General features: G+C 39.4%; 1 protein-coding gene across 2 annotated transcripts in view; it reads left to right on the plus strand.

Moving 5' to 3' along the window:
- AREL1 (apoptosis resistant E3 ubiquitin protein ligase 1) overlaps positions 1-25,976 on the plus strand; it is a 1,112,453-nt gene that overhangs the window by 614,968 nt on the left and 471,509 nt on the right. For both annotated transcript variants that reach the window (XM_044074621.1, XM_044074622.1), the window contains 2 exons: positions 560-807; positions 25,860-25,937. In XM_044074621.1, the coding sequence (XP_043930556.1) occupies positions 560-807; positions 25,860-25,937 (326 nt within the window). The remainder of the gene's footprint in view (positions 1-559; positions 808-25,859; positions 25,938-25,976) is intronic.

Below are 25,976 nucleotides of genomic sequence, written 5' to 3' on the forward strand. Positions count from 1 at the left end.
TTCCTATTTGTGAAACCATTGTACAGGGGAACAGATTTGATAGGATGCTAGTTGGATGAGAGGTGATGGCTTAGTCTAATCACACACAACAATGCCCGTCTTCATGCAGATCTCTTGCTTGTTGAGAAGCTGCGTGCTGAGGAACTGTTAGGGGTAGTTTTATTGGACATTTGTGATTCTAAGCCCTGCATCTGTACAGGGCACTGCTGTCAGCGACTGCATGGTAAGCAGTGTCACTCAAACAAAATGACTTTAGAAGGGCAGAGAAGATGACTAAGTAGACAAAGTAGCCCACTGGCCAATTACAAAGACAAACTTGAACCCTTTCCTTCGTGATTCAGAAGAGGTCAGGCTGTCTTCTCCTGTCACATTAGTGCAGAACTAACCTTTCTTAACCTAAAAGATCCGTCAAGTTGGCTTGTCTTTCAGATCACCTCATATGGTACCAGTGTATGTCTTATTTAAAATCATAGTGCTTAGAAACTTGTCTTACTTACGTAAATAAAGGAATTTCCTTGCTATGTGTAGGTTTTATTTATTTATGCTTACCTTTTTCCAGAAAATGAGAAGAATGCTGTGGAAAAGAATGTGTTTAATTCTGGTGTGAGTATATATTTTGAAGCATACCTGTACAACACAGGCAATTATTCTACTTCCCAGTGGCATCTGCCATCATCCACCCTCAACTCCACAGGGCGTCACCTTCCCACAACAACTGAAGAGGAAGAAGAGGATTCACCGTCGGAAAGTCAGACACCTGAGAAAGTGAAGAAGCCCAAAAAGGTGTACTGCTACATATCACCCAAGGTATGTATGTAACAGGAAGTACTTCACTAACCTGTTGTTATAGTAGTGAGGGAATATATGTGAATGTGAGGGTGTGGAGGCAGATGAAAAGTGGTTCAGTGCCAGCCTTTTCCAGCAAAGTTATTGTAATGAAAGGTTGTTGGTGAACATCAGGCTTGAGGCGCAAACACGACTCTACATCTTATTTAGATTTGGCTTTAAAAGTAGGTACCACCTTCCATACGTACTTACGTATATACTGTCCAACATTAGGATTCAGTGTTAGACTTTTCTTAGTAACTCTGTCTTGCAAAGGTCTGCCTTAGTATCCTGTAAAGTGAATGCATTTACTTCAATAGGCATGCCTTTCAGTATTTCCTCTGTGATTTTTCCAACATGCTTGTGCATCTCGTCAAACATCTGTTTCACTTAGTGTTCATGGCATCTGGCAAACATTTCTTCTGTTTCAGACCCTATTTCTTATATGAGAAAGCAGTCATTGGTCACAAAATCTTACTTTATATTTAAGGAGCACAATTTGACAGAACGTTTTGTGGATGTCGGATCTTAACCAGATAACTTTGCATGCTGTGCTACTCTTTGTATACTCCTGAATGTTGTTTTTGCTTATCTCACTCTGGCAAGTAAGTGAAGAAAAGAAAAACCTGCAGGAGATATTCCATCAGACCAGGGTGCTTAAAAAGTGCAGAGAAAACTCAAGGAAGCCAGGCATCCATTCTTGATGACACATCATGAAGCTTCCATAAACAGGCAGATGCTGCAGCTGTAATGATGTAGCAGCCAGTGTGATGACTTCAGCTGTCACAGTCTCCCAGTCTTCTCCCAAATGTTTGGACCCAGTATCTCCAAACTCACCACTTAAAGTTCAGACTCGTCCAGCCTCTGTATGGGAAGCGTGTCATTCTGTCCAGCCTCTGTATGGGAAGCCTGTCATTCCATCCCTCCCCATGTTTACATTTTGAAACCTCCTACTTGACTTATTGTAAAAACCGATGTCATTGGCTATGAAAGTATCTTTATTCTTGTTTTTTGAATTCTTCTCATCTGGCAACATTATGGGAGGTGTATGTATTCCTTTCTTGCAAGCATTCCACCAAAGGACCGACTTTTAAGATATTTTATGGTGATTTCCATTTCATTTGGAGTTTTTAAACCTTCCGCACCTTCAATCCTCAAGCTGCTTTTATAGGGGATAGAAGTTTATAATGTTACCAGTCTTTTACTCCCCATTGATGGCATATTCTTGACATATTACTCCAACATATTCATTATCAGTGTAGGTCATACAACTGTGTTTAATGCTTTTGGCCTTTGCCGTTCCTTCTTAACAAGCTAAGTCCTGATGAGCATTCGTCTGCCTCACTTGGCCATTGTGAGCTCCTGCTTCCCTGGTGCAGGTACTGTATTCTCATCCTAGGAAGATGAATTTTGAAATTTGCTAGGTCTCCTCCTTGATCTGCCACTGAATACTTGAGGGGTATAACACTTGCTGTGACTGACTCCTCAGGCAGGGATGAAGGTTTCCATTGTCCTAAATATCTCCAGACTTTTTATCTTTTAATTAGATGTGTCATTTTAAGAGCGACAGTTAAACAAATTTGTTTGTTGAGTTGAACTTCATTTTTCTGGGCTGTACCAATAACTTATAGAGATGTGGATGCAGGATTTTCACTGACACCATGATTATATGGCGTTTCAGCTGTAGCTTCTGCAAGGTCTTTGAGAACTGTCTTCACCTCACTTTCACTGCCCTGCAATAGTCCAGACAAGCAGGTTTCCCAAAATACTGCCCACAGCCTCATGAGTGGTTCTTTCTATGTGGAAATCTTGACTACATAGTGTGAAGGTACTACATGGTAGGTGCTTGTACTTGACTTTGTGTTCTCTGACTGCGGCATCCGGTCTCCAATAGGTGTCAGCATTGCAGCAGGTTGGGCTACTTTCCTCCATTAACATGAGTCAGCTGACACTGTCCACTCATTTGCATTATTCCAGGATGGCTTCTCTAGTGCTGGGGCCGTTATAGTCAGCCATTGCATTATCCCTGCATGTTATGTTGCTGGCAAAACACATGACGAATTTGATGTGTGCAGAGTGACTTTTTTAAGCCACGTACACTGAAAATGAATGAAAGTAGTCAGCGGAGTCCTAAAATCTCCGTGTCAGATATAAGAAGCAGGGAAGACATGGTGTAGTGAGAGCCACATGCAGCTGGTGTAACGTCCGTGCTCTTAATCAGTTGTAATGAAATTCTAGTAAAATAAAGTTCTGACGTGTAACATTGTGTACAATTTAAAAGTTAGTTTGCAGCTGAGTTTTGCATGTAGTGGAGTGGCAGCATGAGAACTGCATTTTGTGCACTTGATTTGGATTGAAAATGTGCATCACATTTATGGCACGAGATAAGAATGTAGAAAAGTAGGTTTGAAAACTTTGGAAAAAGTCCGTAATTGTTTATAATTGAAATATGTTTAGACTAGACGCTAATCCTGAGTGTGATTTAATTGTTTCAGGTATTTGAGAGACTTGATCTGAAAGGGAAAAATATGATACAGTTTTTGCATAAGGAAAAGGAGTACATATTTAATCCTGTGTAGCTGATATAGCTATTTCTCCTTCTGTGTGGGATCATATAACTTCTCAGAGGCTTGGCAAAGCAAAAGCATTTCACTGTGAATACAACATTTAAATATGAATCAGAGAATATTTACTATGATTTATTTAAATAAATGAAGATGCATTCACTGGACTGAGTATTTACCAGGGGTTTATCAGATTCATATAGATTTTAAGCTATTTACTGTAATACGTACTCCAAAAAATCCAGAAGTTTTCCAGGCTACAGCTGAGAATGAATTAAACAGCTTGGAAAAATGGGTGTGACATGTATACAGATAAAGCCTTTTGAATTTCTCAATGTCACAGTTACAGTTGTGAAGCTAGACATAATTCTTATTCGTTCAGAGCTGCAAGACCTCAGTAAAGCAATAAAGACAGAGCATTATCCACTTACTATAGTTGAAGTGGTATCTGCTATGCCTGGAAAAATATTTTTCTCCCTGATGTAGTTTGGGGATTTTTACAAGTAACGCTTGATGAGGCAAGTTAAAATCTGTGCACTTTTAATATGCTTGTGGAAAAGTACCGATTTTGTGGACTTCCACCAATTATTTTTGTCAGCACCTGAAGTGTTTCAGCAAGCTTTTTCTAGGTAATTGAAGGGCTTGTTGGCATTGTTAACATAATTGATAATGCGCTAGTGTGGAGCCAAAGCAAGCAGAACATTAAGTGAGATTGCTGAAAAGGCTTAGAATAATCTCAGTCTAACCAAGAGTAGTGTAAAATCAGGAATTACAGAGCTAAGATATGTAGACCTAGTGGACTTGTCTTACTGTCATTTGAACATGTTGTCAAATGATACTGGATAGTACTTGAAGACAGAGCAGGAAAGAACTTTGAAGTGCTTTGACAGTAAATAGTTGAAGTACTTACTTGACAATAAGTCAGTCACATTGCAAGTATGATATTGGTGCACTGCATTCTGCAGGATGGTAAACTAATTGCTATTGAGTCCAGAGCCTTTACTGAAAGGTAGATAATACATTTTGTGATATAAAAAAGCTGACTACTTTAGAACATGCATGCGGTACGTTCCATGAATATGTTTATTGGAAAATCTTTGCTGATGAATATAGGCCATAAATTGTTGTTGTGTAAATTTAAGAAGTCCCTGTAGAAGGCAATACTAGGTATATAGAGTGTCTGAGACTGTAGAAGTGGAATAAATCATGAATTATAAACCAGGAAAGGAAATGTATGTTACAGATGCACTGAACACTTGAATCCTTATTTGTCTTACTTGCCTCCACCAGATCGTCATGTTGGAGTCTGTCAGCTTACAGGTGGCTTTGACCTGTGTGGGGCGTATTTCTGTATGTCCTGGATTTGTATATGCTGAGTGGGTGCATCCCATTAGGCATGTCTGTTTTTATGAAGGAGCAGGCATGGCATATTTGTACTGATTGGGGAAATTTTACCTGGACAGTGGAAAAAATCCTTTGCCCTTTTCCGTGGATTCTTGTTGATCGCAGTAAAAAAAAAGTCTTCCACTTCACTTTTATTTCCTTGAAAGGAAAAAGGAAAGAGAATATGAAGGAGAAAGGAGAGAGGCGATCTGGACGTATCTGATGTCACTAGAGAGCTAGAGAGTGAAGAAACTGAAGCAAGTACCATTGCGGGAGGAGGAGGGCTGCTTGCCAAAGCTTTGTTAAAACTGGATTTACAAGCAGAACAATTGGAATTGCAGAATGATTTGGCGTGAAAGAGCATTATGGGATGGGTAATGGAGTAAGGGATGGTGAGACAATATTGATGTCTGTGGTGAAAAGTTTGATGCAGGTAAAGGGCTGCGTATCCTTTTATGTAATGTATCAGAACCTGAGATGCAGTTTGATTGAAGACTGCAGCCAAAATATACAGAAGGCCATGCAGTAGGTGACATGGACTCTCTTAAAAGATCACAGAATTTAAGCAGTATGATTACAGAGATAAGTGCTGATTCCAGGAAATGTAAAAGAAGTGGGCATCTGCCAAGTGTGTGCTTTCCTTTAGGATACTGTGCTTAAAAAAGAGATTATTAAGGTTCAAGATCTTTGTTATTGCAACTGGGGAGTAAACCTCCATATGAATTTTCTTTTGGAGCATTTGATGTGCTGAACAGATTTGTAACATTACCTGGGTACTTGCGTATTATCGCAACCAGATTTTCACGATATTACCGCTTGCTTCCCGATATGTGAATGTAAACAGAAATGTATGCAGAATCACACTGACAAAGGTGAACTTTATGAAAAAACATTGTTTAGGTAGGAAAAACAGTGTAAAATTTAAGAAATGAGTGCTTGTTTCAAGCTATGTCGTTTCCCGACATCATGTCACTGAAAATACATTTTCTACAACAGTTGTGTAAGACATGTTCCATGTCCAGAAATATGTTGCCCAAACCATCCGGAAGACATCCACAAATATGTTATCCAAAACATCCAGAAAACATTGTAAGAGTAACTACTATCCAAAAAAATAAATCTGGTGCTGTCACATACTACATACATGTCTTTCGTAGTACCACCTAACACCACGTCACATTAACTTTAGCCTCCATTGTACAAGACCTTTATCTCCCACATATCACATTAACTTCAGCCTCCATCACATTGTTTACACTGTTATTCCCTTTAACTGAAATTATGTTCCATTTGTAAAATAAAAGCAGTTATTTACACAAAAAATGTGCTGCTCCAGAGTTCTTATTCTCATAGAAATGTATAGTCAATTTTGTAACAATCCTTCTCGCAGTACAGCAGCAGTACAAACAAACATTTCTCAGGCGTCTTCGATTCATTTCCTGCAGTACGGCAGCAGTACAAACATTTCCCAGGCATCCTCGATTCATTTCCTGCAGTATGACAGCAGTACAAACAAACATTTCCCAGGCGTCCTCGATTCATTTCCTGCAGTACGGCAGCAGTACAAACAAACATTTCCCAGGCGTCCTCGATTCATTTCCTGCAGTACGGCAGCAGTACAAACAAACATTTCCCAGGTGTCCTCGATTCATTTCCTGCAGTACGGCAGCAGTACAAACAAACATTTCCCAGGCGTCCTCAATTAATTTCCTGCAGTACGGCAGCAGTACAAACAAACATTTCCCAGGCGTCCTCGATTCATTTCCTGCAGTATGACAGCAGTGCAACCAGTTTAGAAGTATGCAAAACAAGATTCACATTTCCACGTTCATTTAGGTTACAAATTTGGGACAAACTAGGTTGTACCCACAGAAAACATTGCGTCCAACTATACGTTCACTCCCACAATCTGTTTTTGGCCCAACAAGCGTATTACCGCAACAGCGAAAATCTGGTTGCGATAATAAGTAAGTACCCATTTTTTATTCTAAAAAGTCAGTGTTGCTACGGAGTGACTATTATAATAAATCCACCACTGGAGAATAAAAAGGCAGTATCTCTGCAGTTTAAGACTGAAGTTTTGCCTGAGTGTTCTAAAAAATAACTGTTGCAGCATTGTTAGCTACTGATTAAAAAACAAGAGTAGAGTACATGCAGTAGGGATAGTTACAGTAAGGTAGGAATTTTTCTAAATTAAAAACAGATAGTACTTCATTACTACATAGTCCAAGGATTTTATTTTTGAAACAACAAAGGGATTGCGCATTACAATGATCAGCTCCAAAAATTTTATTTTTGTAGGCAAGGAAGCCATTTGGTTCATTGTGGTCACAAAAGTCTCACTACTCTTGAAGAAATTCTCCTCTGGACCTCTACCAAAATTAAGCTAGAGACCTTCATACTTGGAGATGTAAATATCGATTGGAATAAAATCAACAACTCTAATCCCACCATATCCATCAATCTATTTAACTATACCCAACTAACTAACTCCATTACCAGACCCAACAAAACAAAACCCCCAGGTACCACAGTAGACTGGATCCTAGTATCCCATCCTAATAAAGTCTTAAACTCTGGCATTATACCTGACCCTATAGGAGACCACTTGTCAACTTTCATACACTGAGCTACCCACTCCTCTCCTCACCTACACCAACATATTCACACACGTAAACTCGCAAACTGTAACCCCACTACTTCCTCTGACTCCTTAAAACAAACTGGAACCCCCTAAAAACTCTTCCACTCGACAATGCCATAGAAATTTTCAACTCAACCTTCTTAAACGTCCTCAATTCCCTAGCTCCACCAAGAACAAAAAGAGTAAAAACCAAGACCGCCCCATTGCTAACCAAAGATACCATAAAACTTATGCTACAAAGAGATAAATCCTGGAAAACATACCATCAAAATAAGCAGCTAGAAACTTTTCCTAAATATAAACAACTCCGCAACCTCACTAAAAAATAAATCATCAGAGACAAAAAGTCCTACTATATCAAATTCCAGTCTAACCAATCAAAAAAAAAAAAACCAAACATTTCTGGAATTCCATTAATTCTCTTCTCAAACCAGGTACCAAAAATAACCCCTGCCCTGACGCCAGCAAATCTGATCCTGAAATAGCCTCTCTTTTCAACTCCTTCACCAACTCCATAGCAGAACTGACCAACACCTTCTCTAACAGTAACCCTTCCCCTCAACCTACCCAATCTTCCTCATCCCCTACACCACCCTCTGCCCCCAATCCTCCTCCAGTATTTGAACTTAAACCCATCTCAAACTCCCACATAAAAAATACTCTCTAAATTAAAATCATGCTTCAGTGCCTCTGACAATATCCCATCTTCCTTCCTAAAAATAAGTCGCAGATGGTATCGCTCTCCCCATCAGCATCCCGATCAATAGATCCATGCATTAACATCCTGATCAATAGATCCATGCATTAACATTCTGATCAACAGATCCATGCAGGAATCTTATCTGCCCAAATTATGGTGTGCTGCATTCATTCTACCCCTCCATAAAGGAGGCAAAAACAATAGCATCTCTAACTACTGCCCCATAGCTATCCTCTCCCCAATCTCAAAACTTCTGGAAAAATGCATCCAGCTTCAGCTTATGTCATTCCTAGCCAATCACTCCAACTCAATACAGCTTCTGACCTAGCCATAGTACTATCACTGCCCTACTCTCCTTCTTAGACACAATAAATCTTGGCCGCGACTCTGGAAACATAGTATCAACAGTTCTACTAGATTTGTCCAAGGCATTCGATACCATCTCCCACACCCATCCCTTGAACCATCTTTCTAACCTTAATCTCTCCCAGAATACCTTATCCTGGTTCTCAAGCTACCTGTCTGACAGGTCTCAAGCTGTGAAATGGGGGGAAAGGCACCTCAACCTTCCTTCCTACCCCCACTGGGTTACCCCAGGGATCCATACTCTGTTCAATGCTATTCAACATCTTTATTAATGATTTCCACAAAGCCATACCCAACACCAAAATTGTACAATATGCATATGATTCAACTTTAGTCTGCTGTGCCTCTAACTTCTCAGAGCTTCAAACAGTCTCCACCACTGAAAACTGGATGCTGCAAAACCACCTATCGCTAAATGCCAACAAATCCAAAGTACTGTTATTCTCTCCCTCAAGAGCTTCCCCTCTTGATAAAAACTCGTTCCAAATTATTAGCCAAAACAACTCTACTAGAGAGGTTGTTCCCTTCGCTAAACTGCTTAGGTTCATGGGTTGGTACTAGGCTATTGGCCCTAGGACCTATACAAGCCTAGCCATAACAATTCCCTGGCTATTTCTACCCACAGTATTTACTTCCCTGGACCCCTGCCTAGCAGGGCAACTGACGTGATCCTCAGAGTGAATTCCCTATCTCCCATCCAATCATCAAGGTTCCTTTTGAAGAGGGCCAAAGAGGCACTCTGCTTGACATGTATGGGCAGTCTGTTATGGAGTCTGGGGAGTCACTGGGTCAGGAACCTATCCCTCCAGCATGTTTTGTTCATTGTGATGACAAGGTTTAGATCCCTGAAGCGTGTGTCTCTGAGGGATTGGGATTTCTTTAAGTGTAGCATGTCCAACAGCTCTGGGTTTGACATGGCCTTGTATGTTAAGCAGAGATCGCCTCCGAGTAGCCGATATGTGACAGAGTATAGGTGGAGGTTTTTTAGACGGTCAGCATAGAGTATCTGCTTTAGGCCTGTGATTCTTTTAGTGAGGTATTTCTGTGGCCTTTCCAGTTGTTGCAGATGTCTTGAGAGGTACATACCAAATTTGGCGTTGTATTCTATAATGGGTCTAATGAGGGATGAGTACAGTGGAACAGTGACCTCCTTTTTTCTGGATGAAAAGCCCTTAGTGATGAGGTGTGCCACATAGAAGGATTTCCTGACTGTTGTGGCGATGTGGTTATCGAAGGTGAGACCACTGTCCACCTGTGTCCCTAAGTCTCTTATCACACTTTCGGTGTTTTACTGCCACCCATGTGGTAATTCACGGGTACATGTTTTTTCCCAAAGGGGATAACTATACATTTCTTGGCATTGAGCTTGAGCCCATGGCTCTGGCACCAAGCATCTGTTTCTGTAAGGCCCTTTTGTAGAATATCCACATCATTTGGGGATTCAATAATGGCTGCCAGTTTGCAGTCATCTGCGAACTTTGTTAGCCAGAGTCCCTTAGTGTTGGCCTGTACTTCAGAGAAGTAGATGCCAAACAAGAGCAGTCCCAGGACTGAACCCTGAGGTACTCCACTTGTCTGGAGCTGGATTTGGAGTTGGCTACTTTTACAGTGTGGGTTCTATCAGTAAGCCACTTGGCAACCCAACGAGTGACATAGGGATTAATGCCCAGCTTAGTAAGTTTATCTATGATTCCAGAGTGGGGGATGGTGTTGAAGGCCTTGGCGAGGTCCAGATAGGCTGTGTGGACCATCTTACCCTTGTCCACGGCTCTGGAGACTGATTCGAAGAAGTCAATTAGGTTCAGGAGACAAGATTGGCCCTTCACGAACCCAAACTGGGTGGGGTCCAGTGTTTGAAGGTTACCAATGTCTTTGTTTATAAGTTCCATGATAATACGTTCCATGGCCTTGCAGATCAGGCTCGTCAGATTGATGAGGTGGTAGTTCCCAGGATCCAAGATGGATCCCCCCTTGTGGAGTGGGATAACTGTAGCTGTGCGCCACTCAGTGGGCACGAAGTCTGAGGTGAGGCTATGATTAAACATGACACTTAGGTGAGGTGCCAGTTAATTTTGTAGTTCATGTAGTACACAGCCTGGGATGTTGTCTGGTCCCATGGATATTGTATTCTTAGCTTTGGAGAGTGCATTTTTTTACCTGTGTGGCCGTTCTTACTGGAATTTGGAATCTTTCAGTATTGAGATGCACCCTTTAGGGGCTGAGAGGGGGTGAAGTTTGCACTGAATCCATCTGCCAGGATATTGGCAATATCCTTGGGATCAGTATATTTAATGCCATTCTGTTGTAGCTCAGAGCAGATCTGAGCATTGCCATTTAGATTCTTGCCATAGCTATAGAATGCCTTGTGGTTGTCTTTGGAATATTTGTCAATTTTATTTTCGTAACTAGCTTTGGAGGATTTTATGTGGGATCTCAGCTTCTTACTGAGGCTGGTAAGGGAGTTTTCTGCATCCTGGGATTTTCCTCTTTTCTGCAACAGTTTCTTCCTTTTGTTGTAAAGTATGGCAAGGAACCACCAGATTGTCTTCCTTTTTTTGGAGAAGAGCATCTTGGTTCTATTGGGGATGGCACGATTCATGCATGAGTGGATGTGCTTGTACAGTGCCTTAGTGTAGGATTAATCAGTCGAACTTTCAGTTCCCGTCTGCATGGGTGTCATGAAGTTTGTCACTTCTGACTTGAGTAGCATGAAGTTGGCTTTGGAGAAGTTTTTTATGGAGGTTTCCTTACTGGGGGGTGGGGGTGGGATGTGGATGTCAAGGGTGATTGGCTTATGGTCAGATCTGACCAACGAGGAGGTGAGCATAGCTGTGGAGCATAGATTTCCCATGTTGGTAATGACCAGATCTAGGATATTGGAGCCCCTGGTGGGACTAAGGATTAGTTGATCCAGGGCGTTGGAATTTATGAATTCTAAGAACCATTGGGCAAAGGTGTTGGTACACGAGTAGTTTTCCCAGTTAATGGCAGGGTAGTTGAAATCACCTAGTGTTAGGGTGTTTGGTTGTATCTTAATATTTTCCAGTATGTTTAGAAAGGTGTAGTGAGAATCATGGGGCATGGTGGGGGATCTGTAGCAAGCTACAATTTGGATTGCAGTCTTACCTAGTGTTAGTTGCACCTGGAGAATTTCAGACTCATTGTGTTGGGCAACTTGCGGTTACTATTGATGAACACCTAAAATTCGACACTCACATCCAGCAAAACATAAAACTTGGTATGCTGTATGGAAGCATCCACTTTCTCTCTCCTTCCACCTGACAAACTCTTGCCACTACCTGTCTACTCCCCTTACTAATGTATGGTGCTCCTCTACTAACAAACTTATCTGCCTCTCTCTCCTCCAAATTGGAAGTCTGTTATAATTTATTTTATTTATTTATTTTACGTTTTTTGACCAGGCTGGTCCACCTGGATATATTTCCATTTTCAGTGAAGGCCCGGGGAGAAAAGCTCCACATATAAACAACAAAACGTTTTACAATGTACAAGAAACAGTATTACAATTTGAATAATGGGTAAAAATATGAACCGAATTACATTAAAACATAATAGACCTACAAATCATTATTACAGTATAAATATCTAAGGCCATTACCAATGCATTGTTAAGATAGATTCAGATCTTTGGTTATTCAGTTACTACTTCCAAGGGGGTAAGCAGTAGTAGTAGAAAAAGGAGGAAGTATAAAGATAGGCAATAATACTACTTTCAAGGATACATACAAAACCTACGCAGTTCAGAGTGCATGTAGGTGCTACAACTTCAGAGGGGAAGGCAGCAAAGACTGGAAGAAAGTAGAAAGTCTAGAGATAGCAGCAGAAAAATCCAGAAGATTAGTCTGGGTAACAGCAAGGGCATAGCCGGTGAGTTTTAAGGTGTTTCTTGAGTCTTTGTTTAAAGAGTGGTAGGGAGGGTAGTGAGGTTAGGTCAGACGGCAAGAGGTTCCATTGTTTTCCAGTGGTATTGGAGAACAAGGAGTCCCCAGCCAAGTTATTAGACTTGGTGGTGCTAGCTGGAAGTTTGTTGGAAGAGCGTAAGGAATTAAGATTTCTATAGGATGCTATAAGGTTGTGGAGTATTGGTGTGTTGTTGGGTTGGTAGAAAATCTTATGGACAATGGTAATTTGGGAAAGTATCAGAATGTTTTTTAGTTCGAGCCAGTCTAGCTGATGAAGGTTAAGACTGGTAAGTTCTATATGGGTTTCCAGTGGCAAATCTAGCAGTACTATTGTAGGAGTTAGCTAGTTTAGTAAGATTATTTTTTTTAGATTTGTGTAAATGGGTGCAGCATAAAGAAGAGCTGAAATTAGATGGGAGTGGGCAATAGTAGTTCTAGCAGTTGGAGTTAAGGGTTATATCCTGGATAGGGAGCCCAGTTTTTTATTTACAGATTTAATGGAGTTATTAATGTGATTATCAAAGGTGAGGTTATTATCAATTGTGATAATAAGATTTCTAAATTTGCAACCAAAGCCAAATTCTCCTCCCATCATTGTACTGCCCTTCATTTGTTAAATTGGCTTGAACTCTCCAGCCATCTAGAGTATCTCCACATTACTACAGCTCACAGACTAATTTTTCAACCCAAGTGCCCAGCACTAACCAACATCCTTCAACCTTACACCACTCAGAGAAGTCTAAGATCTAATCACCAAAACCTAATCACTGTCCGCAAACCCAGTCGTCCTGCTGGTCAGCTTCTTCTATCCTTTTTCTTAGCTAAATGATGGAATTCTCTTCCTTCATCTCTAAGGACTTGTGAAAACTTTAAAACTCAGCAACATTCCTACCTTTCCTCTAACAGGAAATGCAACTGCACTCTCCCCACCTAGCCTAATAATCAATCCACCCCTTAAACTCCTGACTAACTCTGAGTACAAGCTAACCAACCATAAATGTATATATTGTAAGTAACATAATTGTACGTATTATAAACAACCCATCCCACCTTTTTTTCCCCTTTTTTTCTTCTAAGACTTTTTTCTCCCTCTCAGTTAAGTTACCACTGCCATCCTAAACATTTAGGTACTATGTAACCAAAGAATTTATTCCTGTTCTCTAACATGAAATGAAATTGTAATTGTGTCTTCTTTACTATGATTGTATATGTAACTAAACTATGTAATGCGGAGCTTTTCTCCCCGGGCCTCCACTGAATACGGGCTCCTTGAGCCCAGTGGACCTCCCCAGTCATCAAACTGGAAATGAATAAAAATAAATGCTGGGTGTAAGTGTACAAAATGTGGGGAGTGCAGGCACTTTTTATAGGCTGACTTGATGAAGAGGAGAGGAATATCTTGAATATTGCTGTAAATAAAATTGTATCTTGTTGACAAACATTACCTGAAGGTCACCAAACATTTCCTGAAAATCAGGAAGAAAGTCTAGCAGTGAATCAAGAAGATCATCATTTTTTTCTCAAACCTAAAATTTCATTTAAGAAACAAAAGGAAATTGAGACAAAATACAACTTTCTAATTCTACACCTGTGCGTATATTCTTCTCGTATTAAGAGGTGACCCGAGTGTGTGGGTAGGTGCTGTCCATTCAATGTCTGAAGAGGTTAAGTTCACGGGTTCAGTGGCAGGTATTGGGCAGTTAGTCCCAAGACCATTTGAACCTAACCAGTAGCCCATATTCAAGATCTTCCTCCTGCTTCCGTGGGGGGTAACATAAAGACTCGGAGAATATGTCTCTACACAGCCAGCTGTCAGCGTCAGTACTGTAGCTAGGGAGAGGATAAGGGGGCAGCTGCCCAAGGCACAAAGAGAGGATAAGATCACTCCTTTGATCCATCCTGTTCATTCTTTAGTGGATAGGCATTATAGATTAGTACTAGTCTAACTGCCGTTGTGGACCATTTTAAGCCTAGCCAATTCGTCCATGTGAGACTCAAACCCTGCACCTTGTGTCTGTAAGGTATATACCTTAATCATTTTGCAAACCACAGATCCTCAAACATGACTGCTGTAGCCCTCTATGTTTAGTATACTCTAAACTGTAACAACTTCTTTCTACAGTTTAAAGTAAAAAAAAAAAAAGTTTTTTTTTCTTTCTTTCTTTGCTAGTAAAACCAGAGCACTGTTGTGTGGTCTAAACTGTGGTATACAGTTTAAAAGTAAAAAAAAAATTTAAAACTGAAACTTGAGTGGATGATCAAATGTATTGCACGTACCTTGACTGTGTATTCCCAAGTACGTGCAGACCTGATGAGGTCACAGTTTAAAAAAGACGGAATTGCTGCACTTGATGATTGTCCCCTTTGCCGCTGCTGCTGCATCCTGAACATCAGAGTTGTACTGTCTGGTAGTACAGTACAGAAATACTGCATTGCTTCATCATGTACTGTCTGGCATTACAACTTCTAACAGTGCAAATAGTCAGATGTCCATGATTAAGGACAGACTGACTTAGTCAGTGTATTGGAGTGCCATCCCATCTGTAAGTTGCTACAGTTTTAGATAAAAAAAGGAGAAAGGGCTGTTTGGAACAGGGAGCAGAAACGAGACCTTACTGCCGTCTGCATTTCAGGAGCCCGAGGTACTTGATTGCAGATTTTTTTTTTGTAATTCAGTTTAAGAGCTGGGCAGGAGGGAGAGGACGTGTATCTGACCGCCTGGTTGGTGTGTATCAGTAGAAGGAGTCAGCCATATTTTGTTTTGCTCTTCACTTGAAGAGCTGAGAAGGTTGGGGGCAGTAGTTTGTGGGAACAGCACAGAGAGCTAGTTGAACCAGCTACGCCTCTGGTAGACATTTACTTGGATGCTACTGTGCATTGAAAGTTTATTACAGAGGTGTGGGATACATTGGTGAATGAATATATAATGATGATGGTCTTATTAATTTGATGGTCGAGATTATGTTCCTTTATGTGGATATTTCAGGAATAACTTGCTTTTTGAAGGTTTAGGAGAACAAGGAGATTTTTCGTTAGTACAAAAAGCTAAACTTAAGTCACCGTGGAGGAGTTTAAGAGGCAGAATACACTGAGAGATCAGACAGTCTGTTAGAATTTCTTTGGGCCTTGAGACAAATGATTTTTTTTTTTAAATTAGGAATCTGACTTCTCTGGAGTCTTGTGATATGTTTTGACAAAGCATGCTCAAAGCAACATTATATTCATTAACTGATCTGATCAAAGGTGAGTACAGGGAAATTATGTATCTTTTGATCTAAAGCAGATAACTCTGGAACTCAGATGTGCCAGATGAAAAATGTGCCTATTACTGTTGAGATATGATGGTTAAAAGATAAGGAGTTATCTGTTAACTTTCTAGTTCTTTAATGACACTGTCTTTTTGTAAGGCTATATCATCGATGTGGTAGTATTTAGAAGTATTTTATTTACTAATTTCAACTGTATTACATCTTTTGCATTTAATTTGAGACTGTCTTTGTACTATTTATTGGTATGATGCAGCCCTTGTTGGAGCTTGGAGCAATCCTGTGTCAGGAGATGAACAAATATCAATAACCAGTTTATAGTTGTGTCCAGGTTTAGATAACAGAAGGCCAGGGTAGTTGGTTTGGAGGTAGGAATAGTAATTGCCAAATAGGAGAGAACCCAACACAGAGCCCTGTGGAGTAACCCTAATAGCATTTGTATTATTTGAAATGACCCTTGTAATCTTAACTCCATGGGTTCTGTCAGACAGCCATTTAGCTGTTCAGCACACAACGTATGAATTTACATTCAGGTCTTTCAGTCTGTTAATTATACCTAAAGATGGAATAGTACCAGCTTCTCTACTGTACACATAATCTAACTCCTTCCTCACCTGTATGACTTCTGCTTTGATCCTCTGTTCTCAGCTGCTGCATCCCTTTCATTTTACTACTAAAATGAATTCACATTTAATTTACTCTACTAATTTTATTTGCATATTGTATGAGTTGTCTGAGATTATCTCTCTTCTGTTGTGTTTGTGAATTTTTTTCTCTTTTCTTTTTTGTGAATCTCTTCACCTGGACTGTAACTACAAATAGTGATCAGTGTACTACTCTGGTAAACTAACGTAATAAATGAATAAAATGCCAGATGCATTTGTCAGGCCAGGATCAGCTGTCTAAGTAGTATAACCCTATCCATTGCCTCAATAACCATTTTGAAGTAGTTAATGAGGCTAAGGAGGCAGGATTTGCCTTTAAAGAAGCCACAGTAATGAGGCTCTAAGGCTGTTAGGTTTTCAGTGCCTAAACCTAGGAAGCCAGAAGTGATGTATTCCATAGCTCTACATATAAGGCTGATGGGTCTTATAATTAACCAGGGAGAGAGGCGGGACCAGTTTTATGGACAGAAATGACAGTAGCTGTACTCCAGGCTTCAGGAATGTAACCCATGGAAAGTTTTCAGTTTAAGAGGTTAAAAAGAGGTTCAGATAAGCCATAATTGCACTAATAATCAGGCACTATAATGTGTTATCTGATTCCTATGGACTTGATGTTCATAGCTTTATAGAGGGCTGTTAGGACTTTTTTATAGTAGGTATAGGGTGTGGCTGGGGTAAAGGAGTCTGTAGAATATTTCTAGCAGTAGATGGAGTAAAACTGGCACTGAATTTGTTAATGAGGATGGTAGCCATTTCCTTTGGGTCTGTGTACATAGTGTCATTGCGGACAAGCACAGAAGATTCTGTGGGTGATATTTTATTTATTTATTTATTTTGCTCTTTTTTGTCTCTACTCTCTGTCAGCAGCCCCATTCTGGTTAATTGGCACATTTATTTCCCATCACCAGAACAAGGTGTGACTGTGAGGGGTCATTATACAGACAACCATCAGATGGTTTGAGATATTTTATCCTAATCCCTAGTCCATGTACACATGCAGCACAGCATTGGGAAGGGGAATGTGCAATGATTTGACAAATGGGGCATTCCCACGCTTCCACAAGGGTTGTTCCTTCTCTCCCTGAAGTATGAGCAGGAGTGTCCCCAGTCTGCATCAGGGAGCTTACACTGCCCACTGTGCCCCCGAGTATGTGCAGCTCTCCCATGGGCAAGACAAGTGCATCATGAGCCTTAACTCATCAGCCTCCATGCCTGGATGCTCAAGTGTTGGGGCTGAGAATCAAACCCTGGTCACATTTGTTGCAGTCAGGATTTCATCCCTTTTTACCACAGAGCCAGGGATTAATTATTAACTTTTACGTGACTATACATATGTGGCTGTGATTAAACTGCAGGAAGGCCTTAAATTTGGGCATTTTATTGTTCAGACTCCTGACAGTGAGTAGAAACATAGTTGTGTGTTCTGAATTGGAAATTACTAGGCTAGAATGTCCAGTAACAGGACTCCACTAAAAAAAAAATCACTATGGTGCTTTGAACAAAATGTGAAAGGCCAGGTAAGAGGGGTGCAGACCTTCCATGGCAAAGTAGGAAGGTTTGTTGGCCATATCATTCCTTTCTGACACGTACATGATTCCCCCCCCTAGAATGAGGCTTGGCATCATTCTGTTTGAGTGTACAATACCACTCAAGGCTGGCATCTTAACTGAGTTGGATATATGTGTAACTACACTTACCTTCATATCCCTTTGTATGTCTCTCTGGGTGGAGCACCTAATGTTATTCATCCCCATTCATATGCCGGTATGAGATCATAGTCAGTATTTGTCAAGATAGAGAGAGCTGAAAGCTCCCATTATGTCTTTGATCCTGGCTTTGGAAAGACAGGAACATTTGCCATGTTTTCCCCAGCTTGGTGAGAGTGGTATCAGTATGTCTGATGATAGGTACTTATTACCAAACTGTTACCATGGACGAGTGCAGACTGTGGACCTTAATGGCTTTGGGGCTACAAATCTTGTGGCTCATGTATGTATGTGCACTGGATACAGAAATGTTATGAAGGTGAAAGCATTACTGTGTGATGTAGTGGTTGAAAATGTTTGTCTTTGGTTTGGGAGGCTTTAATAATATTTTCCTGATGCCCTCAGCTTAAGCTGGCATAACACAGGTGTACTTTGCTGTGGGTAGGTTCCTTTGGTACTTTCTGCATGGATTTTGAGGTTAGAGGGTAGCTTCCAGATTTAGGAAATGTTTGCAACTTTTGCAGACTGAATCATTATGAAGAAGTAACGGGTGTTTTCAGTAAGCCTGAGGCAGTTTCCCCAGAGACTCAAAATACCAAGTGCTAAAAGGGTAGCTGCAGAAGGGACAAGAACTCTCTCAGATTCCATATTGGCCAGCAGGATCAAGCTAGTATAAGGAAACAATACATTAAATTCTACTCTTCAGTTGTGTTTTAGAGGGGATACTTGAATTTCATTCATAGGCAAGAAAGTGTGTCCATTGCTGAGTAAAGATTTGCTTAAAACCTTAGCTGGACTGTTATTTTTTCCTCTGGATTTTATTTATTAAGTTTTACTGAGTTAACATTTGCTCGAGTCTGACATTCTTAACAATTATAGTTATTCCTGATCGTTTACTTTCTCATTTGTTCCCCCAACACTTCTGACAAAGTACTGTGTAGGGAATTTTTCAAATCTGACAACTTGTTACATTCCCTAAATATATGTTCCCAATTACATCTCTCTTTCCCATTACACCTCCAGCAATTGCTATCTTCCTGAGGAAAAAATTTGTGTAGTGTGTCTATGATATAAAATACCTTCGCAGACACTTCTGTGCAAAAAATCCTAAACATCTGGTCTTTGTTGCATACTTGGAGAGCATACAGATGTCTTCCCACTGTCTGTATGCTGCGTTTGCATTCTCTCTTCCTAATGTTTTCTAATCCTTTCTGACTGTTTCTTACAGACATCATGCAGTATTTTATATGCTCTACTTATTTAATATCCGCTTCTGTTCTAGGTTCAACTAAAAACTCAGCCAGTTCTGGACATCCACTTAGCAATCCCCTATCCCTTTCTCTTTGCCTATACTTTGTCACCATTCCCTTATGGTAAAGACAATCTCTAACGTGCAGTCGCTTGGTCTCATCCCTTTCTATTAACTTTCCCAGCATTATTTGCTACCAACACCTTAATTCCTTTGTTAATTTTTTTCCAATAAATTCTAGCCTCCTCTTACTTATTTTCTGTACCCCTGCTTGTAGTCATCCCTAGTGTTAAAATTCTCCTTTCTCGATGCGTGCATTAAATTCTTAGAATACATGTTATTTTATAAATGTAATATTCCATATCCTTCTTCTTAAGGGCCTGTATCCAAAATCCTACGTTCTCTTTTATTTTTTGAACACCCCACCCCTTTCATCTTCATGCCTTTCCACTTTGATCTGTAACCTTCTGCTTGTGTTATATTTACATGAGCCTTAACTGTGAAGCTGTAAAATATGCTTTCAGGTCAGGTAATCCTAAACTAACTTGATGTTTGGAAGGATCAACTTATTCCACTTAACTCTTGCACTTTTTCCCTTCCAAATATATTCCTTGAACTGTTTGTTGATTAGGAGCCCACTTTCAGCGGAGGCCCAGGGAGAAAAGCTTCAAGGTATTACAATACATTTTAAAATCCATAATTTTACAATTTTTAAAAATAATACAAAAAAACAAGTACAATTTAAGTAATTAAACCAAATTAGACATAACATGAAAACATTGGTTACAAATAAATACAAGTTACATGACAATGATTTAATAGTTAGATAAGTTTTAGCCAGTTTATAGAGAAACTAATGTTAAGTTAGTATAATACAAACAGCAATTGCAATGCAAAGTGAGAGAAAAGAAGGCTCATGGTATATTTAAAGAGAAAGTCAGAGAAGAGAAATTGATAGGAATAAGGAAGTGAGTGAAGAAGGGAGAGTAAGGTGATGTAAGGTATAAATAGGTATTTTTTCACATTTAGGGATGTAGTTTACCCTGGTGTTGAACAGGATAATTTTGCACTATTTATTGTTTAGTCTTTTCCCACATATCGTAGCTGCCATAATAGAATCCTTTGTAAAATCTTTTCATTTCCCTGTAGATATTCTTCATTGGATCGCTGCTGCAATAGCCTGTATGGGTTAAATCCTACCTAGGATATATAACAGGCAGGCAGCCAGCTTCCAAAGCTTAAGGGTACCTTCCATGTGTCCAGACCTTCGAAAGTTCAAGCCAGGTAGGGAGAACATCAGCGGTCTGGGCTTCATTTCCTTCAGCGCTTTCCTGCTGCACAGGAGTTCTCCTCTTGCAGGTGGTTGTGGATTGAAGCTTGTCTAGCATTTCTCCATTGCTGAGCAGTTGAGTTCCCTTTGGAAAAAAGAAGCAGAAAGACAAACATTTATCTTACCCTGTCTCTGTTACCCTAGATAGAGAAGGATTATTAGACTTGGTTCAGGGTCTAAACCATTCACTTTCTAGTTCTACTGGCAGAAGAATAAGAAATTATTTTCTGAATTTTCCCTGTGTGATGAACAGGGAATAGAATATGAAGGGACAGATTTAGTTATTTCTTCTCAGTCAACAGATTCAGACTTTGAGAGGATTATTTCTTTTGATTTTCCCTATGATGAATTTTACTTTTCTGAAACCAGTTCTAGAATAAATTAATATTTTCATTGGGAACAAAATGGCATTCCAGTATCTTTGAAAAAAATATTATGATTTATTACAACTAGAGTTTCCTCGGCCTAGTGTTGTTCCTCCTGTTGAGATGGTTTTGGAGGCTGTTTTTATTACTGCCTGCAGCATGCCTGACACCTAGCTTGCAGTGCTAAGAAGGCAGCTAGACTGTATAAGGTTCCTTAATCTTACAAATACATTTCTTCTGTTCCCATATCTGACCCTGCAGTGATTTATTTGTCAAATCATTCTGCAGCTAAACATTTAGTAAATGCTAATCGATCTCCCACTGACAGTGATTTCATAGGTTAGTACTAAGCTAACTGCCCTTGCGAGCCATTTTAAGCCTAGCCAATTATACCTTGTGAGACTCAGACCCTGAACCTTGTGTTTGTAAGGCAAACACGTTAACCATTAGGCCACCCTCCTGATAGATTTGGGAAAATAATATATTCTTCTGCTTTTCTTATTTTTCCACTTCTTAAGTGTCAAGCTCACATGTTAAAATCTGTGCTTCTGTTGAGGAATGTGACTGCCACATGTTGATCATATGGATCACTGCTGCTGTAGCCTTAGCTGCATGGGTTATATCCTGTTAAGGGTATAACAGCCTGCCGTCTTTTAAAGCATCATGGCACGTTCCACTCACCCAAACCCATTAGTCAGCTCAAGCTGAACTGACTGGAAGTAAGGTTTGGACACCAAGCCCTTCAGATCTTTCCTGCTGCAGAACATAGTGCCCTTGTTCATGCTTTTGAGGATCAATGCTGGTCTAATGCTGTTCCACTTCTGGACAGATAAGTTCCCTTTTGTGGAAGAAAGAACTTCCTCTTCACTTTTTATGACAGAAATTGTACATTTTCTGCAATACTTTTTGGAATTTTCAGCTGTCAGGCTCATATAGTAAAGTTCATGCTAGCCTGTTTTGAGAATATAATGAATAGTTTGTCTTCTTCTGAAGAGGAATTTGCTTTTTGTAATTTGGTTGCTTGTGTATCTCAAGTGGCTACCCCACTGTATGAAATGTGCATATGACCCCCTGATTGCAGGGATAAACCCACTACTCTTCTGCATGATGTACAGGATAAATCATTTTCCGCAAACACTCTGGGGTCCCCTCATTTCACTTCTGCTACATTTTTGTCAGAAGCATCTCTTTCTGTTGGTATGGCTGCATCTTTACTACTGTATGTTTTGGCTTCCTTTTATTTTTCTTTGCAAATTGTGCCTTCTAACTCTATTTTTTTTTTTTTTTGCAATAGCTCTTGAGAAGTCTCACATTCAGCCAGTCTTTCTTTTATTTTATCCTCTGATTTCTGCATTTTTATTAACTCATTTGAATAACTACACAAAGCTTCTAGTCCTTACAGATGTTTGCATTTGACTTAAATATTTTCAGATTTCTCAGCTTATTTTAAACAGCTGTGAATGCATTTAATTTATTTTTTTTTCTCTAAATTACCGGAAGCTATTTCCTCTACCAGAGCCGAAACCTGAACTGGTGTTTGACGAACAGCTGCAACACTTCCTCACCAGAGTGTTTCTTCTCCTTTTCTAAGATATTTTCTCATAATTTCTTCAGATCTTTTCTTTGCTAACATCTAGGCAGTATAGTAACTAGCCATTAACTCAAATTTAAAATCCAGCAAACACACACCCAACCTAAGAGACGTAGAACCAGCAATAAGACACCAAAAAATACACAGATAAATCGCATAAGCTCCTGGTTCCTACGTGGCAGTATAATCCAACTAACAGCAGTTAAATCACAGTCACTGAGGACGCCAGAACTCTTTTCAGAGATGTAAAAACCTTTTTGTGATCTGTTCATAAGACACGTAGGTCTATACAGAAGATTTGTAGATGACCTTTTTCTTGTGTGGCTCGGTGATATAGCCTCACTGTTAGAACTAGTAGAATATATGAACAATTCTACGACATTTCTCAAGTTTACTTTAAATTACTCGAGAAATAACATTTCATATTTAGATGTAGGCATTAATAGATTGAGCAATGGGATGCTCAATACCTCTGTCCACAGGAAATTGTGCCATAGAAACACACTCCTGCATAGGAGTAGCATGCACCCCAATTATATATTTGACAACGTGGTGAAAGGACAGTTAGTGAGAGCATCCAGACTTAATCCTTCTTATGATGGATATCTGAATGAATTGGATGGTCTTCGAGATAAATTCAGTAAAAGAGGATATAATACGGAGATAGTAGAAAAGAGGATTCTAGAAGTCAATGGTCTTAGAAGCACTATAGCCAAACCATATTACTCAGAACGACCTGTAGTACCTGGTATTGGTGTAGTAGAAACCACACGAGAAATTAGGGCTCCTATGTTCTACACTAAAGATGCAGCACAGTTAAGAGGCATCATGGCTAGTAATTGGGATATACTTATGTTAGATGAGAACATCAAGCATGTTGTAGGCCCTAAACCTAGAGTATACTATAAAAATAAACCCAACCTCAAGCGATTGTTATGCAATCCTAAGAATGTCAAGCAAAGGGTAGAGATGAATAAGGGTAATCAAAACACACTACGTTGTGGGAAATGTAATTATTGTGTATATATTAATGAAAGTACTATCTTTGTCCACCCTATTACACAACAAACCTTTGAGTTCAATACTAACACAAATTGTAGTAGTAAAGATGTGGTTTATTTAGCTAGCTGTGAAGCATGTCCTGCATTTTATATAGGAAAAACTAACAGGTCACTAAGGGAACGCGTTAGAGAACATACCTACCACATTAGAATAGGATCAGACTTCAACGCGTTAGCGAAGCATTGTAAGAGTTTAGGTCCTACACATAAGTTTAGGTTTTGTGTTATACAAAAGATTTTTGCCAACCCAAGAGGAGGTGATATAATCAACTATACCTTAGAATGTGAATTAAAATGGATTATCAGGTGCAAAGCTGATCAAGCACCTGGACTGAATGATAAAACACCTATTAGGCCCATTTTAAGAAATAGGAGATTAAAAAGGTAAATAAAGTTGTCATCTCATAGTCTATAGCCATATCCAGTGTGTACATATGAATTTAGTGATTCACATTCTTATCCACAGTTTTAAATCAAATTTATATTTTTGTGTATATATATGTTGTTTATATGTAGCTTTTTACATGTATATTTATATATGTATTTTTTATTCCTTATATTTATATTTATTTTTATTTTTATCTCAATGTATTTTAGCAAGTAGCTTAAGAACAGCTTTTTGGACGTATCAATTATGACATAGCATGACTCAAGCATTGAACCAATGAAATTACAAGCTTGACTATTTAAATGTTGAGAAAGTATTGATGCTTGTATTAGTCTGAAGAAGCCTCTTGGCGAAAGCGCTCACTTTCTGTTGAATAAAAGGTTTTTACATCTCTGAAAAGAGTTCTGGCGTCCTCAGTGACTGTGATTTAACTGCTGTTAGTTGGATTATACTGCCACGTAGGAACCAGGAGCTTATGCGATTTATCTGTGTATTAACTCAAATTTACCCACATTGTTAGCTTTTATTGGCACAGTCAGTATCATATTCCTGCTTCCAGATGTCAACAGTAGTTAGCAGTTTATGATTTATTGCCATCTTTAATGATTATTATCGAGCACAGTGCATGTACAGTGAGATATAAAATGATATTTTCAGTTTGGTTTCTTAACTGATGTAACTGAGTTAGTGCACCAGTAACAGTGAGGTTTGTAGTTTGATTTTTACCTTAACTAGTAACATTGACATTACAACAGTGATGTGAAAATAGATAAAATTAACGTTATCTGAGCAGATATACACGTTTTCTCCTTTGCATAAGAGGAATGCGCTTACCTGATGGTCATCTTATCAGAAGACTAGAAGCTGAATTTACTTATGAGGAATGCTTGGGTAGTATACTACTGGCTTTATCATGCTGCCCTTAGCATAGCTGAGTCAGGTCCCAGCTGTTGTAGGGCTTGATTGATAGCTTGTTTTTTTACCAATTTCCTTAGCACAGTGGAGCAGAGTAGGTAGCAGCAAAGCTGCATAGAACAATTCTCAGAGGAGTGCCATTTCAATTGCAGTTAGGAGAATGTATATGTACACCTCCGCCTCCAAGATATGGCAATCCTGAAGTTCACTGCGCAGTAGATTAACACTGCAAACACACTTTAAAGGTATAACTCTGACTTTTATGTTATTTCTTGGAACAATAGTTTGTTTTTTGAAGGATCAAACATGACAACATCAGATCTCATCTTTCTGACAGGGAGTCAAAGAAGGGCATTTTATATCGATAGAAATTTGAAAGAGCATAAAGATTAAAAATAAAAGAAGCTAAAATAAGCCCATATTACAGTTTAGTGGCATAGCAGGTATTGTTGTTGCCTCAGAGCAAGATGTTCTTCAGTTCGATTTTTGGTTGGGGTACCTTCTCTGCAGAGTCTGCATGTCCTCCTTGTGTTTGCGTGGATTTTCTCTGAGTGCTCCAGTTTCTTCCCACATTCCATAGACATGCTGTAGGAGTATTGAACATATTGGCCATAGGTGTGAGTATGTATGTGTATATGATATGGAAGAATAACCGCAGCAAGGCTAGCCACCCAGCAGTGTGAATGTTGGCTCTAGATGATTGTTACTGTTGGAAGTGACACCTTGACCCCATGTGCAAAGTATGAAAAAGAGGTTTCTGGGTGTATTACATTTTCAGTGCTTTTATTATATGAGTAGTACAGTTGTTTATAATTGGGCCATGTGCTTACTAAATGTTTGATACCGTAATCCTTTAGTGACTATTTAGATGTCCTAAAGCTTTTATAATCTTGTTTCTTTTTTCTTTTAAATTTCTAGCAACTTTCTGTCAAAGAGTTTTACCTGAAGATCATTCCCTGGCGCCTTTTTACTTTCCGAGTGTGTCCTGGTACCAAGGTGGGTTATTACTTCCAGTTGTTTTCGCACTTTATAGGG

The sequence above is a fragment of the Protopterus annectens genome, chromosome 6.part0 (assembly GCF_019279795.1).
Source record: "Protopterus annectens isolate FY-2018-M chromosome 6.part0, PAN1.0, whole genome shotgun sequence".
Taxonomy (NCBI): domain Eukaryota; kingdom Metazoa; phylum Chordata; order Ceratodontiformes; family Protopteridae; genus Protopterus; species Protopterus annectens.